At 42.3% G+C, this 18092-nt stretch overlaps 1 protein-coding gene across 6 annotated transcripts in view; it reads right to left on the reverse strand.

Annotated features, from left to right (window-relative positions):
- xdh (xanthine dehydrogenase) overlaps positions 1-18092 on the reverse strand; it is a 109016-nt gene that overhangs the window by 25719 nt on the left and 65205 nt on the right. For all 6 annotated transcript variants that reach the window (XM_072247655.1, XM_072247665.1, XM_072247671.1 and 3 more), the window contains exons 27-28: positions 17603-17748; positions 7170-7251 (exon numbers count right to left, since the gene is read on the reverse strand). In XM_072247655.1, the coding sequence (XP_072103756.1) occupies positions 7170-7251; positions 17603-17748 (228 nt within the window). The remainder of the gene's footprint in view (positions 1-7169; positions 7252-17602; positions 17749-18092) is intronic.

Below are 18092 nucleotides of genomic sequence, written 5' to 3' on the forward strand. Positions count from 1 at the left end.
ACACAAGGGAGAGATTTCACTTTAACCTTATACCTCACTCCCAATCATATCTCTCTACCTTTGACCTCCCAATGAAGCGAGTGTCAGCTCAAGATAGAAAGCATCTCATTACCCAGTTTGGAATATTGTAACATTTAGAACCCAAGTTCTCCCACCACAACTTTTACTAGCCTTCAGTATTCTCCCTCCGGCTAACATTAACAATACTCTTCCTCTCTTGGTTGCTATACAACCACAGAAGATGCAACACTTGCCCTTTCATCTCTACCCTTCCCGCTATCTAAGGACAGGAATAGTCTTTCTTGGTGAAGCAGTGCTTCCAATCTGGATTGAGTTCACAATATGGTCTCCTCTACATTGGAGAAAGCAAATACAGATTGGGGCATAGCACTGAGTCTGCAGGAGTGACCTTGAGCTCTCCATAGCCAGCCAGTTTAATTCACCATCCCACTCCCATTCTAACCTTTCTATCTCTGGCCTCCTGTGCTGTTGAAAATGACCCATTGGAAGCTCAAGGAACAGCACATCATCTTCCCTCTGGGCAAATTTCAGCCTTCCAGATTCCCACCACCATATACAAGTAGCTTGCATATTCTCCCTGTGAATTTATGGGTTTCCTCCGGGTACTCTGGTTTCTTCCCACATTCTGAAGATGTATGGGTTAGGGTTAGAAAGTTGTGGGCATGCTGTGTTGGTGCAGGAAGTGTGGCAACACTCACTGGATGCCCCAACACGCCTTGGACTTTGTTGGTCGTTAACGCAAATGATGCTTTCACTCTATGTTTTGACGCTTTTGATGTACTTGTGACAAACAAAGCTAATCTTAATCTTAACTGAATTCTCCAATTTACTTGCTTTCTCTGCCTCTGTTGGGACTGACTGCTTTTGCCTGTCTTCAACTTGGCTGATTTTTCCCATTTTTTGTACAGCTGGACACTTGGGACATCGCACAATCTTACTATTAACAATATTTTACACAGACGAGGAAGCTTAATCAATCCAGATGAAGGGTCTTGACCTGAAATGTCCACGGTCCATTTCCCTCCACAGCTGCTGCCCGGCACACTGAATTCAGATACAGAATTCCAGATTCCAGCATCTGAGTTTCTTGTGTCTCCAAACTTAATCTGATTTTAACTGCTTCTTGAAGGCTTTTTTTTTTCATATTCAGAGATACTTACTAATTAAAATAAAAACATGCAGTGAGATTGGTTAACAACCAATGCCACTAAAGTGTGTGCTGGGACTAGCCCGTGAGTGGTACCACACATTCCGGTGCCGACATTGCATGCCCACACTGCTTGCCAGAACAACACAGAATACAACAAACAAAGCACAATGAGCAACAAAATAACCCACACACCCACACAAGCGGACAATCCTCTAATCCCAGAGCCGTGCTCTGGATCTCCAGTCTCCAGCCTTCAGGCATGGAGATTCGACTTCCGTACTTCTGATCAGTCTTTGGTATCAGCCCCCAGACTAGCTGATAACAGGACCCCCAGACTCCAGGCTCGCTGAGTCTCCAACCCTCATGCCTCCGGCTCGCGTGGACATCCAATCCTGGCATGCATCAAGCCCAAAATCCTTCATTTTATGCTCACATCACTGATTTTTGAGCATGGAACAGAAGCCTAGACTCCAACCTGACCTCTTATTCAGCCACATCCCTGTCTGTAAACCGTAATCTGACCTCCAACTCCCCCACATCCTTGTCCTTAAGCCCTAACCGGAAAGCTCACTCCACACTCTGTCCCCAAAATCATCCCTACAAACGTGAAGAACAACTCAATCTGAATGACAATCTCAACGGACTGTGCAGCTTTCAGCCTATCAGAGGTATTCAACACACCCCTCCCTCTCTTATCCTCTGACCCAAAACTAATCTGTTTCTCTCTTTTCCAGTTCAGACAACGGGTCCTAGACTTCAAATGTGAACTGTTTATCTTTCTCCACAGATGCTGCCTGACCTGTTGAGTGCTCCCAGAATGGTCAATCTCACAAGTCTTTCCTTCCTTCCTGCTGGATCTCCCACCTTCCTCCGCCATTCGTTGCACCTCTAATAGATCCCACCTCTGACGAAGCCTCTCTGACCTGAGATGTTAGTGCTGTCTCAATCGCCACATGTGCATGTGAGCGGTGGGTATTGAGGACCTCAGGGTCACAGAGAGGCCATGCTAAAGGAGCAAAAGGCATGAATAGTTTAAAAAAAAATCTCCCATAAGCCGCTGAGAGTTTCCAGCATTTTCTGTTTTAACCTGGATTTACCATAGACTCAGTGTCATAGAACACACACCACCAGGCTCAAGGACAGCTTCTATATGGCTGTTATCAGCCTAGTGAACAGTCCCCTCATATGACAAGATGAATTTCTGACCTCACAATCTACCTCATCGTGACTCTGCATCTTATTGTCGGCCTGTAACACACTTTCTCTGCAACTCTGGTGCTTCATTCTGTATTCCATTCTATCAGAATAAGGGAGAATCTCATTGAAAACTACCAAATATTGGAAGGCCTGGATAGGGTGGACATGGACAGGATGTTTTCAATAGTGAGAGAGTCTACAACCAGAGGGCACAGCCTCAGAATAGAGGCACGTCCCTTGGCAAAACAGATGAGGAGGAATTTCTTTAGCAGGAGCAGGGGTTTTCAACCTGGGGTCCATGGATCCCTTGCTAAATGGTATTGGTCGATGGCATAAAAAAAGCTTGGGAACCCCTGAGCTAGAGGGTAGTGAATCTGTGGGTATGTTCAGTTAGGTATGTTTAAAGCAAAGGTTGCTAGGTTCTTAATTAGCAAGGGCATCAAAGGTTATAGGATGAATGCAGGAGATCGGTGTTGAGAGGGAAAATAAATTAGCCATGACTCAATGGTGGAGAACACTTGATAGGCTGAATAGCCCAATCCTGCTCCTGCGGGTTATAACTTAACACATTTTCCTTTGTACCACCTCAGTGTACTGATGGGTGGTATGCAAAACAAAATGTTGTACTGGACCTCAGAACCTGTGACAGTAATAAACAAATTTATCTACTTATATAGCATGGGAAGAAGCCTTTCATCATGATCAGTTAGATGTCTGTCTAAGTTAGTCCCTTTTGCCTGCATTTAGCTCCATATTCCTCTAAACCTTTTCAATCCATGCACCTGCACGAGTGTTTTAAATGCTATTAATGTACAGTACCTGTCTCTACAGTGCCATGTTGTGTTATTGGACAAAAGTACAACTGGTTTCCCATTGCAGTAAGATTCCCAGTTATAACCATGTGGTTCTTCTCCCATTCCTGGTTGTATCTGCCCTCTGGTTGAGGGTCATACCCTCAGCCAGTTCTTGTATGGAAAACACCAAATGTTTGCATGGAGGATGTTTCCCACGGTGGCTCTGATGCAAGTTCATGCCCAACTTGGGAGGAGACCATGGAGAAGTTGAAGGCTGAGGTGATGAGATATTTGTTAGGCATTAAATTCTTTATTCCTAGACAGTCCTTCAGGACAGAGGATGGAAGGCACCCACTTTTGGGTTCTAGGGTGACAGGTGAGGTTGACATGGGAATCATAAACTCTTCCACAGATGGAACAGGGAGATGAGGTGGTCCATTTATTTCACTCCTTTAGCACAGCGTGCATGTACACTCCATGCATGACTCAGCTTCTCCACACTAATCCATGGCTCCTGGTCCTTTGCCTCCCTCTTGGCTTCTTGCCTCTCTCTTACCTGCACTCCCATCTATGGTGGGGTTGCCAGCTCACAAGCTCACACGCAGCACAGGCCATGTTCTCAGTTCCTGACTCAGGTCTCACCACACTACATCACCGAGTCCAGGATCAGGACACAGACCTAACCAGATCAATCCTCCACCTTCCATTCCATCACTGCTTACAGAACTGAGTCAGCAGAGAAGGGATGAGGTACAGATCAGCCATGATCTTTGACTAATGGATTAGTTTCAAGGCGCTGAATGGTATTTCCTGATCAAAGTTACTTCTGATTTTCCCCTTTCAGATGCTGCCAAGCCTACCGTGTATTCATAGAAACATAGAAAATAGGTGCAGGAGTAGGCCATTCGGCCCTTCGAGCCTGCACCACCATTCAGTATGATCATGGCTGATCATCCAACTCAGAACCCTGTACCAGCCTTCCCTCCATACCCCCTGATCCCTTTAGCCACAAGGGCCATATCTAACTCCCTCTTAAATATAGCCAATGAACTGACCTCAACTGCTTCCTGTGGCAGAGAATTCCACAGATTCACCACTCTCTGTGTGAAGAAGTTTTTCCTAATCTCGGTCCTAAAAGGCTTCCCCTTTATCCTCAAACTGTGACCCCTCGTTCTGGACTTCCCCAACATCGGAAACAATCTTCCTGCATCTCGCCTGTCCAATCCCTTTAGGATTTTATACGTTTCAATAAGATCCCCCCTCAATCTTTAAATTCCAACGAGTATAAGCCTAGTCAATCCAATCTTTCCTCATATGAAAGTCCTGCCTCCCAGGAATCAATCTGGTGAACCTTCTTTGTACTCCCTCTATGGCAAGAATGTCTTTCCTCAGATTAGGGGTCCAAAACTGCACACAATACTCCAGGTGTGGTCTCACCAAGGCCTTGTACAACTGCAGTAGTACCTCCCTGCTCCTGTACTCGAATCCTCTTGCTATGAATGCCAGCATACCATTCGCCTTTTTTATCGCCTGCTGTACCTGCATGCCCACTTTCAATGACTGGTATATAATGACACCCAGGTCTCATTGCACCTCCCCTTTTCCTAATCGGCCACCATTCAGATAATAATCTGTTTTCCTATTTTTGCCACCAAAGTGGATAACCTCACATTTAGCCACATTAAATTGCATCTGCCATGAATTTGCCCACTCACCTAACCTATCCAAGTCACCCTGCATCCTCTTAGCATCCTCCTCACAGCTAACACTGCCACCCAGCTTCGTGTCATCCGCAAATTTGGAGATGCTGCATTTAATTCCCTCATCTAAGTCATTAATATATATTGTAAACAACTGGGGTCCCAGCACTGAGCCTTGCAGTACCCCACTAGTCACTGCTGCCAATCTGAAAAGGTCTCGTTTATTCCCACTCTTTGCTTCCTGTCTGCCAACCAATTCTCTATCCACATCAATACCTTACCCCCAAAACCGTGTGCTTTAGGTTTGCACACTAATCTCCTGTGTGGGACCTTGTCAAAAGCCTTTTGAAAATCCAAATATACCACATCCACTGGTTCTCTCCTATCCACTCTACTAGTTACATCCTCAAAAAATTCTATGAGATTCGTCAGACATGATTTTCCTTTCACAAATCCATGCTGACTTTGTCCGATGATTTCACCACTTTCCAAATATGCTGTTATCACATCTTTGATAACTGACTCTAGCATTTTCCCCACCACCGATGTTAGGCTAACCGGTCTATAATTCCCCGGTTTCTCTCTCCCTCCTTTTTTAAAAAGTGGGGTTACCTTAGCCACCCTCTAATCCTCAGGAACTAGTCCAGAATCTAAAGAGTTTTGAAAAATTATCACTAATGCATCCACTATTTCTTGGGCTACTTCCTTAAGCACTCTGGGTTGCAGACCATCTGGCCCTGGGGATTTATCTGCCTTTAATCCCTTCAATTTAACTAACACCACTTCCCTACTAACACGTATTTCCCTCAGTTCCTCCATCTCACTGGACCCTCTGTCCCCTACTATTTCCAGAAGATTATTTATGTCCTCCTTAGTGAAGACAGAACCAAAGTAGTTATTCAATTGGTCTGCCATGTCCTTGCTCCCCATAATCAATTCACCTGTTTCTGTCTGTAGGGGACCTACATTTGTCTTAACCAATCTTTTTCTTTTCACATATCTATAAAAGCTTTTACAGTCAGTTTTTATATTCCCTGCCAGTTTTCTCTCATAATCTTTTTTCCCTTTCCTAATTAAGCCCTTTGTCCTCCTCTTCTGGACTCTGAATTTCTCCCAGTCCTCAGGTGAGCCACGTTTTCTGGCTAATTTGTATGCTTCTTCTTCGGAATAGATACTATCCCTAATTTCCCTTGTCAGCCACGGGTGCGCTACCTTCCCTGATTTATTCTTTTGCCAAACTGGGATGAACAATTGTTGTAGTTTATCCATGCGATCTTTAAATGCTTGCCATTGCATATCCACCGTCAACCCTTTACGTGTCATTTGCCAGTCTATCTTAGCTAATTCACGTCTCATACCTTCAAAGTTACCCTTCTTTAATTTCAGAACCTTTGTTTCTGAATTAACTACGTCACTCTCCACCTTAATGAAGAATTCCACCATATTATTGTCACTCTTACCCAAGGGGCCTCTCACAACAAGATTGCTAATTAACCCTTCCTCATTGCTCAATACCCAGTCTAGAATAGCCTGCTCTCCAGTTGGTTCCTCGACATGTTGGTTCAAAAAACCATCCCACATACATTCCAAGAAATCTTCTTCCTCAGCACCCTTACCAATTTGGTTTACCCAATCTATATGTAGATTGAAGTCACCCATTATAACTGCTTTTCCTTTATTGCACACATTTCTAATTTCCTGTTTAATACCATCCCCAACCTCATTACTACTGTTAGGTGGCCTGTACACAACTCCCACCAGCGTTTTCTGCCCCTTAGTGTTATGCAGCTCTACCCATATTGATTCCACATCTTCCCGGCTTGTGTCCTTCCTTTCTATTGCGTTAATCTCCTTTCTAACCAGCAATGCCACCCCACCTCCTTTTCTTTCATGTCTATCCCTCCTGAATACTGAGTATCCCTGAATGTTGAGCTCCCATCCTTGGTCACCTTGGAGCCATGTCTCTGTGATCCCAACTATATCATATTCATTAATAACAATCTTCACTTTTAATTCATCCACCTTGTTACGAATGCTGCTTGCATTGACACACAGAGCCTTCAGGCTCACTTTTACAACACTCCTAGCCCTTATACAATTATGTTGAAAAGTGGCCCTTTTTGATTTTTGCCCTGGATTTGCCGGGATGGTATTTTTTTCTTTAATGATAGCTTCAATTTGTTATTTTAATAAATCGCATGGTATTGCAACACTAGCTGCTGGCCTAATACTACCTCATCTACTGCAACTCCTCATACCCCATACCACTCCCATTATCGATTCCCCCCAATCTCACTCCTTTTGTACCTGATTCAAAAACGTAGCATTGAAGCTTATTCCAAACATGGTTGGAATAATCGCCAGTCCTCTCTTCTTCCAGCGATGCTGCCTGGCATAAAGATCAAAGGGTCAGTTACTTCTCACGTGATACATTGGAAATTAAATCAGAGTCAAGTTTATTATCTTACAGTTTACGTTGTGACATTTGTTGGTCTGAGGCAGCAGTACATGTGCAAAGACAAAATTATATAGATTGTAAAACTAAGGAGTGCAAAAAAAAAGGAATAATGAAGGTTCATAGAATGTTCAGAAATCTGATGCTAGAGGGGAGGAAGCTGTTTCTGAGTCATAGAGAGTGGATCTTCAGGTTCTTGTATTTCCTCCCTGATGGCAACAAAGAGAAGAAAGCCTGGCCCCAAAGGCGAGGGTCCTTAGCGATAGGGTGGGTTGTGCCTGTGATGGAGCTGGCTGAGACTAGAGCCCCTGCAGCCCCTTGAGATCCAGTGCACTGGAGCCTCCATACCAGGCAGTAATGCAACCGGTCAGAATGCACATCCATAGAAACTTGTTAGAGTGTTTGATGATATATCACATCTCTTCAAGCTCCTAATGGAATGGAGCCACTGGTGTGCCTATTAGTGACTGACTGCATCAATATGTTGGGCCCGGGATAGATCCTTCAAGATGTTGAAGCCCAGGAATTTCCCCCTCTGACCTGTTGGATCTGACTATTCAAATGTTATTTTCTTTGCAGTTTAACAACTCATTATCTCCTTGTATTGTATGTAATTACTTATACACATGTAACTATTTACTATGATCCCTTTTGACTATATTATGCATACCAATTTAATATGCTTTTGGTGGTTATACAAAGTATAATTCTGGAAAGCTCTTCATTAAATGGTCAGTATTTTCTCATTAGTTATCTTTTTACTGCAGTATTGAATACGTATTTTTAAATTGAATTATTTTTATCTACGGAATTTTCTTTCATTTTGGACATAAAATAGCTAGGAGTCATCTTCAGATTGTTTTGTCTTCAAGTAGTAAGACTCCCTGTCACTGTCCTGTTTCTGTTCTCTTTGTTCTATCAACTCTTAATAAAACAATCATGAAGCAAAATGTTTTATGCCTTGTTCCTGACTTCTAAAAGAAGCTTGGACTTAAACACCGGAATACATCAGTTTTGGCATAGTCAGCAGGATATTCCAGAGTTTAAAATTCATTATACTCAAAGCCAAAGGAGGGAATTTTTAGCACACAACAAAAGGGGTAAGAACGGACTCTGTTTCTCTGTTGTCTGAGGAAAAAAAATAAGTTATGGCTTCAAAATCAGGATTGAGGACTGTCACATTGCTATTTAAAAGAGAAACAGCTGTGAAAATATTGGTGGCCATCCATTTGGTCCTTACCTATTTGATTACAATCTATTTTGGTCACACAGTGATCTATTTATGGTACCTGCTGAGTGTGGTGGTTATACAATCTCTTTGGTCCTAATCTATATGGTTACGATCTATTTGGGTACCTGGTGAAAATAGTTGTTGTATAATCTATTTGGTTGTAATCTAATTGGTCACAATCTATTTGCTTGTTGAACCAACCTATGTGGTTGCAATCTACTCGGTAGCTGGAGCAATCTATTTGCTATTTGGTTACAATTTGTTAATATTTTGAGATCTTGGTGAAAGTGATAAAAGTATGTTCGATTTAAGATCAAATCAAAACAATGGCCAAAGTTGTGAAACTCACTAGGGAAAACATCTCTGTTTGATAAAATGAATGAAAAAGCCTGGATGAAAAATTACCAACAATGTTAAGTTTTTTAAGAACAAGTAAGCATGTATTAAGTACCAGAAAATGGCTGCAACTGATTTAGAGATAAGACGGTATGGTCAGTTTGATCGACTATGTGAGCGACTGAAAGAGATAATACGGCGACTAAAACCTTGTACAAAAACAGCATGATGGAGACAGGGAAAGTTCTAAAGAGCAAATTTTTGTATTAACCAAGCGAGTGGAAGAACAATATAGTTCAATTGATGTGCAATGGACAAAGTTTCAAAGCAAACTGAAGAAATGTAAGAAAGCGCAGTTGCAACCGACCGCAAGTAGGCGCTCCTGCTAGTGACGCTAGAATTACAGGATGGACATGACATGGACTCTACAGTGGTCACTTGCAACTCAAGTGAGAATGACAGTGCTCTAATAAAGGCCAGGAGAGTGAAGACACACAGGATTGAAGGTAAAGCCATTGTTAATCAAAGTTTGGACAAGCTAGTAGCAGATCCATCATATATTGCTCAACCACTGAACAACCTGCTGAAGGACAGTAAAGCTCAGACAATCCTATGGCTCTTAATGAAAAGCAACTGGAAGTGTTTCAAACTTTAAAGTGACATTGTGTACTGCACTGGCATTATGAATTCCTGATGCAGGTAAATAATTTACCCTGTATATTAATGAGAAACACATGATGGCAGCTTTAATTCAAGGACATAGAGACCAACAGCGTCCTGTTGGTTATTACCCTGCTAAAGATATGATTCTATATACGGATGGTTCCTTACTGACCGAGGGAGGATTTTGGATGGCTGGGTAGGCAGTTGTTTCTGAAACTGAAATGCTGGCATCAAGAAGCATGGTTCTTGACACTTCTGTGCAACAGGCAGAACTGAAAGCTTTGATTGTTCATGACTTTGGAAACAGACAAAGAAGATTTCTTTTGGCTGTAGGAACTCCAGTCAAGAATAGCCAACCAATACAACAACTTATGGATGTTACACAATTGCCATCAGAAGTTGTTGTATTAAAACGGGAATACCACACTAAAATGACAACAATGAGAAGCCATGGAAATGCATTTGCAGATGTAATTGCAAGAGGCAGCATGGGGAGGAACAAAAAAGATAGAAGTACCACCGAGAACAAATACAGTGAACCTGACAACTGGAATTATGGAAACAAAGTTGAACTCTGTATCACAGATGAACTTATAAGATATCTGAGAGATGCAAGGTCAATGCTTTAACCAGGAAAAGTGGTCTTGAATGGAGAATGGTGGGTTGTTAAATGACAAAGGAGTATGGAGCTATGGCACTAGTCATAGACTTGTAGCCCAACTACACTGCTTCCTTATCTAGCACAACAAATACACTTCCTAGGACACATTGGAGTGCAAAAGATTATAGACAGATTCTCCCAATGGTGGTGGACATAAACTCGACAAATGTTTGAATGTTGCGTGACATGCCAGAAAATGAACCCTGGAGCAGTGGAAAAGCTACCATAATTAAGTGCTCCTGCCCTACCTGGTACGTTTTTACTTTTACCAGTGGACTGCATTTCTTTACCAAAGTGTCAAGGTCACTCAGATGTGCTGGCAATAGTGGACAAATTTTCAAGATGGGTGGAAGCTATTTCAACAGGGAAAGCCACTGCCAGGCACACAGCAAAAGCTCTGATCAATGACTATATTCCTGGATGGAGATTGCCATATTACATTGACCCTGACCACCGGGAGTACTTGTCAGGAATTATGTTGACTGATGAACATTGAATGGTTTTTCCGTTGTCCACATCACCCAGAGTCATCAGGATAAGTCGAACGAATGAATTACATCTTCAAACAATGATTGGCTAAGTATCGTGAGGAAGGCATACCATGGCCTACAGCTCTTCCTAGGGTCTTATATCACATCAGAGCAACCCAAACAAGAAAAATAAAACAAGTCCATTTGAGATAGTAACAGGGCGCCCTACTTCACTGATGAGAACCCATGATCTCAGAGAGTCCTATAAACTGTACACATTGTGGCAGACAGTTCGGTTAACTACTATGTGAAATTATCCCAGGTTGTCTAGCCTGCTTCTCAACAGGTTTCTGCCACTTGCAAAGACAAAACTGAAGGAGGACACTTTCTAATTCCTCGCATAAAGGTTCTGATTAAGAAACTGCATAGGGATCCTTGAGACCATAAGACATAGGAGCAGAAGTAGGCCACTCAGCCCATTGAGCCTGCTCTGCCATTCAATCATGGGCTGATCCAATTCTTCCAGTCATTCCTACTCCCCTGCCTTCTCCCTATACCCTTTGATGCCCTGGCTAATCAAAAGCCTATCTGTCTCTGTCTTAAATGCACCCAATGACTTGGCCTCCATAGCTGCTCGTGGCAACAAATTCCACAGATTTACCACCTTCTGACGACAGTAATTTCTCCGCATCTCTGTTCTAAATGGACGCCCTTCAATCCTGAAGTCATGCCCTCTTGTCCTAGAATCTCCTACTATGGGAAATGGGAAATAACTTCGCTATATCTATTCTGTTCAGGCCTTTTAACATACAGAATGTTTCACTGAGATCCCCCCTTCATTCTCCTGAACTCCAGGGAATACAGCCCAAGAGCTGCCAGACGTTCCTCATATGGTAACCCTGGAATCATTCTTGTGAATCTTCTCTGAACCCTCTCTAAAGTCAGTATATCCTTTCTAAAATAAGGAGCCCAAAACTGCACACAATACTCCAAGTGTGGTCTCACGAGTGCCTTATAGAGCCTCAACATCACATTCCCTGCTCTCAAATTCTATACCTCTAGAAATGAATGCCAACATTGCATTTGCCTTCTTCACTACCCTCAACCTGGAGGTTAACCTTTAGGGTATCCTGCACAAGGACTCCCAAGTCCCTTTGCATCTCTGCATTTTGAATTCTCTCCCCATCTAAATAATAGTCTGCCCGTTTATTTCTTCCACCAAAGTGCATGACTATACACTTTTCCAACATTGTACTTCATTTGCAACTTCTTTGCCCATTCCCCTGAACTATCTAAGTTTCTCTGCAGTCTCTCTGTTTCCTCAACACTACCCGCTCCTCCACCTATCTTTGTATCATTGGCAAAGTTAACCACAAATCCATTAATCCTATAGTCCAAATCATTGACATACATCGTAAAAAGCAGCGGTTCCAACACCAACCCCTGTGGAACTGCACTGGTAACCGGCAGCTAGCCAGAATAGGATCCCTTTATTCCCATTCTCTGTTTTCTGCTGATCAGCCAAAGCTCCAACCATGCTAGAAACTTCCCTGTAATTCCATGGGCTCTTAACTTGCTAAGCAGACTCATATGTGGCAGCTTGTAAAAGGCCTTCTGAAAATCCAAGTACTGCACACCTGCTGCATTTCCTTTGTCTACTCAGTTAGTAATTTCCTCAAAAAATTGCAGTAGGTTTGTCAGGCAGGATCTTCCTTTCACTGGGAGTTGGACAGGAAGGTCCTTATCAAGTGCTGCTAATTGCCAACTTAGCGATGAAAGTAGAAGGGAAAAGTAAGTGGATACATGCCAGCCACTGCAAGCAAGCTGAAGTAATATCCGGCAAGGACAAAAATCATTCTGGTTAATGTGCTAGTAACCTCTGCCATGGTACCTATGCTGCTGGGTTACAGTGAGCAAATCACTGACCAGCAAGAAGACTTCAAGCAGGTTGATAATTACTGAATATTTTGAATTTTGTTCTATGATTTGTTGTTACATTTCTTTTAATTTTCGTTCCTCATAATGTGCCAGTTGAGATGATTCGTAATTATATTATTGACTATCAGGAAGACATTACAATTCTACAAGGCCCCTGACAAGTAATAAGAAATAGTCTAGATTCTGACGGCCCAATTAGCAGCAGGAGCAGGCCACAGTGACAAGGTTTCTCACAGGTCGGTGATGCTTGTTTGAAAGGAGAGCGTTGCGGGTGTTCAGACTCATTCCAACAGCCCAGTCAGCAGCAGGGACAGGCCACAGCGACGAGGTTTCTTGCAGGTCGGTGACACTTGTTTAAAAGTATAGAAAGGACAAGCGTGATGGCCATTGTTGGGTGTAGGCCTGTGGAGGGAGTAGGCTCAAAAGAGGCTTTGGCTAGATGCTAGATGTGTGTTCTTGATGCCAGTTGTTGGAGCCCTGGGAGACCCAAAGTCTCCCAGGGAACTACAAACGTTTGTACATTCACGTGAAGTGCATCCAGCTGCAGCTCCTCGAAGACCATGTTGGGGATCTGGAGCAGCAGCTGGATGACCTTTGGCCTGTACAGGAAAGTGAGGAAATAATTAATCAAAGTTACAAGGAAGTAATAACCCCAAAGTTGCAGGTGGCAAGTAGGTGGGTGACTGTCATGAGAAAGGGAAATGTGAATAGGCAGTTAGTACAGAACACTCCTGTGGCCGTTCCCCTCAAAAATAAGTATACCACTTTGGATACTGTTATAGGGGATGATCTCCCCTGGGAATGCCATGGAGACCAGGGTACTGGCATTGAGCATATGCCCGTGGTGCAGAAGGGAAAGAGGGAGAGGAGGGGAGCGGTAGTCATAGGGCACTCAATAGACAGGGGAACAGATGTGAACGGGACACCCGGATTGTATGTTGCCTCTCAAGTGCCAGGGTCAAGGATGTCTCAGATCATGTCCACAACGTTTTGGAGCGGGAGGGAGAGCAGCCTGATGTCTTGGTACATATTGGTACCAATGACATAGGAAGGAAAAAGCAAAGAGATCCTGAAAAGAGAATTTTGAGAACTAGGTAGAAAGAAGCAAGACTTCCCGGGTAGTAATTTCTGAATTGCTGCCTGAGCCATGTGCCTGCAAGGGTAGAAACAGGAGGATCTGGCAAATTACTATGTGGCTGAGAAGCTGGTGCAGAGGGCAGGGCTTCAGTTTCTTGGATCATTGGGATCTCTTCTGGGGGAGGTATGACCAGCACAAAAGTTAACAGGTTGCACCCGAATCTGAGGAGAACCAATATTCTCGCGGGCAGGATGGTCAGAGCTGTTGGGGGGGGGGGGGTGCAGATTTAAGCTAATTTGGCAGGGGGATAGGAACCAGAGTGAAAGGACTCAGAATAGGAGAGATGGTATAAAAGCAAAGATAGCGTGCAGTTAGACTGTCAGGAAGGGCAGGCAGACATTAGGACATAATCGTAACCAGCTGGGTGAGTATTGGTGCGTTTGGGTTGCAGAACCATGAAGGGTAGCAATTACAGTACTCAAAGTGTTATATCTCAATGCATGGATTATAAGAAATAAGGGGGATGATAGTGTTGCACTATTACAGATAGTCAGGTATGATGCTGTGGCCACCATTGAATCATGGCTGAAGGATTGATGTAGTTGGGAGCAAAATGTCTAAGGATACACATTTTATTGGAGGGATAGGAAGGTAGGCCAAGTGACTTGGTTGATAAAGAATGGCATCAAATCAACAGATGTGACATAGGATCAGAAGATTTTGAATCCTTGTGGGTTGAGTTAAGAAACTACAAGGATAAAAGGACCCTGATGGCAGTCATATACAGGCCTCCCAACAGTGGCTGGAGGTGAACCACAAAGTACAACAGGAAATGGAGAAGGTGTGTCAAAAGGGCATGGTTCTGATCGTCATGGGAGATTTCAACATGCAGGTCAGTTGGGAAAATCAGGTTAGAAATGGATCTCAAGAGAGTGAGTTTGTTGAATTTTTAGAGCAGTTTGTCGCGGAGCCTACTAGGGGATCAGCTATACTGGGTTGGGTGATAGGTAATGAAACAGAGGTGATTAGGGAACTTAAGGTAAAAGAACATTTAGGAGGCAGTGATCACATTGTGATTGAGTTCACATTGAAATTTGACAGGGAGAAAGTCTGATGTAGCAGTATTTCAGTAGAGTAAAGAAAATTACAGTGGTATGAGAGAGAAGTTGGCCAAAGTAAATTGGAAGGAGATGCTGGCAGGGATGACAGCAGAGCAGCAATGGCGTGAGTTTCTGGGGAAAAATGAGGAAGTTACAGGATAGATATATTCCAAAAACAAAGAAATACTCAAATGGCAAAACCTTACACCCATGGCTGACAAGGCAAGTCAAAGCTAATGTAAAAGCAAAAGAACAGGCATACAGCAAAGCAAAAATTAATGGGAAGACAGAGGATTGGGAAGCTTTTAAAACCCTACAGAGAGCAAGTAAAAGAATTAGGAGGTAAAAGATGAGATATGAAAGCAAGCTAGCAAACAATCACAAAGTGGATAATAAAAGCGTTTTCAAATAAGTAAAATATAAAAGAGAGGAGAGTGAAATAAGGACAGCTAAAAATGAGGCTGGAGAAATAACGGAAGTCAAGGAGATGGCAGATGAATTAAATGAGTATTTTGCATCAGTCGTCACTATGGAAGACACTAGCAATGTGCCAGAAGGTGAAGGGTGTGGGGGAAGAGAAGTGAGTGCAATTACTATTACAAAGGGGAAGGTGCTCAAGAAGCTGAAAGTTGGGCTTCTCATCCAAGAAAAGATGTGCTGGCATTGGAGAGGGTTCAGAGGTGCTTTACAAAGATAATTCTGGAAATGAAAGGATTATCATACAAGGAATGTTTGACGGCTCTGAGTCTGTACTCACTGGAATTTAGAATGATGAGGGAGAATCTCATTGAAACCTTTCAAATGTTGAAAGGCCTAGACAAAAAAGATGTGGATAGGATCTTTCCTATTGTGGGGGAGTCTCGGACAAGAGGGCACAGCCGCAGGATAGAGGGGTGTCCATTTATTTTTAAGGCAGAGCTTAATATGTTCTTGATTAGACATGGCATCAAAGGTTATGGGGAAAAGTCTGGGGAATGGCATTGAGGAGGGAAAAGAAAGATCAGCCATGATTGAATGGCAGAGCAGACAAAACGGGGCCAAATGGCCTAATTCTGTTCCTATGTCTTTTGGTCTAAGTTCATAGAATAATATGGACTTATGTGTGGAAATGGAGCTGACACCTCTCTTCCACTTAATTGACTAGGATCTTATTATTTAAGTTATGTTTTTCCTGCCATGAGGCATATTAACACCTTACCTTTACCTCCCAAGCCTGGAAGTAAATAAGATACTTCAGAAGGAGATAACCTTGCATCAGTTTTATTCCCATTTTATGGTATTGCAGGGAGTATAAGAAAAATTAAAAATGTTGCTGCAGCCTTAGAAGGGGTAAGCAATGACACTGCCGATGCCTTGGGAAAAGTAACAACAGAAACGGTTGCCATGTGTTAGATGGTTCTTCAGAATCATATGACATTAGATATTCTCCTTCGAGAAATGTGCTGTTATAGGCAAGGAGTGTTGTACTTATTTACCTGACCATTCTGAAGACATAAATAATTTGGCTGATCATATCTGTAAATAAGCAGCTAAAATGCATCAATCTGATGGGTGGGATTCATTTGATTGGATTCTTGCATATCTCAGAAGCTGGGGTTACACAATATTACAAGTCATATTATTCACTTTAATATGCTTTATCATAATTTACATCCTTTTACTTGTTTAAAGGTGATCATGAATAGAATAGGTCAAGCTCTCATTGGTATGCCTACTAATCTGCCTAACCATGACATGATCTTATGAATACTTCGGTGAATATATACTCTTTGAGATTTTATAAGAGTAGCTTTAAGTAGTTTTTTGATTATTTCATAAGTAACATAGCTATCAATAGTTTTTTCCGCCTCTGAATTTTCAGAAGTGATGATTCTAAAACTGTGATTTAGAATCAAAGGACGACGTTGTTGGATCTGACTGTTTAATTGTCATTTTCTTTGCAATTTAACAATTAATTACCTGCTTGTATTTTATATAATAACTTAGATGCAAGTAACTGTTTACTATGATTCCTAGTGACTACAGTATGTACAACAGTTTAATATGCCTCTAGTGGTTATACAAAGTATGATTCTGGAAAGCTCGGAAAGCTCTGAAAGCTCTGCATTAAGTGGCTGTATTTTCTTATTGGTTAACTTTTTACTGCAGTATTGAATTAAGTATTTTTAAATTGGATTATCATTATCTATGGAATTTGCTTATCTTCTGGGTATAAAAGTAGTTGCTTTATGCGAGGCATCATCTTTAGATGCTCTCTGTCACTGTTCCGTTTCTGTTCTCTTTGGTCTATCAACTCTTAATAAAACAATAATGAAGCAACAAGTTTTATGCTTTGTTCCTGATGTCTAAAGGAACCTTAGATTTAATTACAAGAATCCAACATAGCTGTCAATGAGGACAGGTGTGTGTTCTCCCAATTAAACCATGGAACCATGGAATGCAGTACACAAAAGAGACCATGGCTCATTGAACCCATGGAAAATGAATCAGGAGCTAGAGACCATTTGGCCCCTCAAGCCTGCTTTGCCATTTAATAAGATTGTAGCCAATCTGATTCAACTCTGTGTGCTGGCCCACCCCTCCAGTATCCCTTCTTCATATTGCGCCTCAGAAATATTCAAAAATTCTTGAACACAAGGAGCACTTAACCCCTTCTAACTCGTTCCATCAGCTAATTTGATCAACTCCATTTCTTGCTTCATAACCTTCAACATCACTTTGAATTCTTTCACCAGCAAACTGCTTGTAACTCAAGGGCTGAAGTAAAGAATATTGTTAAAAGAACATACACCAAAACATCCACCTGACCTGTTAAATACATCCACTGCCTTTGTTCTGCTCTGATAGGATGATCTCTCTATGCACTCATCCCAACATTTTCCAATATTCACATCTTCCAACTTATGGTTGAAATGGGTGGTATCTCCTTCTTGGTAAAGATTCAACTTCCGCACCTTAGGAATGGAAAGGAAAGAGGTTTGCTTTGGATAAAGTAACAAAAGCTGACACCCAAAAGCCATGAACACTGGGATATGGGTTATGTGTCTGTTGCCCAACTAATTAAACCAATTAATTAAACAAATTAATGGGTATAACAACACCCAGCCTTCAATGGAGTGTCAGTGTCCAGGTCATTTGATCCCATGCTGGAGAAGTACCATGAGTGGACTGGGATTGTATCTGGGGTGTCACACCTCAGGTGAACCACCTTCTCCACGTCTGCAGACAATGCGTTCCAAATTCCAACCCTATCCCATATAAAACATTCTTCATCACTGTGTCATTCTCAGTTCTCTTC

Source organism: Mobula birostris, chromosome 2, assembly GCF_030028105.1.
Source record: "Mobula birostris isolate sMobBir1 chromosome 2, sMobBir1.hap1, whole genome shotgun sequence".
NCBI classification, from domain to species: domain Eukaryota; kingdom Metazoa; phylum Chordata; class Chondrichthyes; order Myliobatiformes; family Myliobatidae; genus Mobula; species Mobula birostris.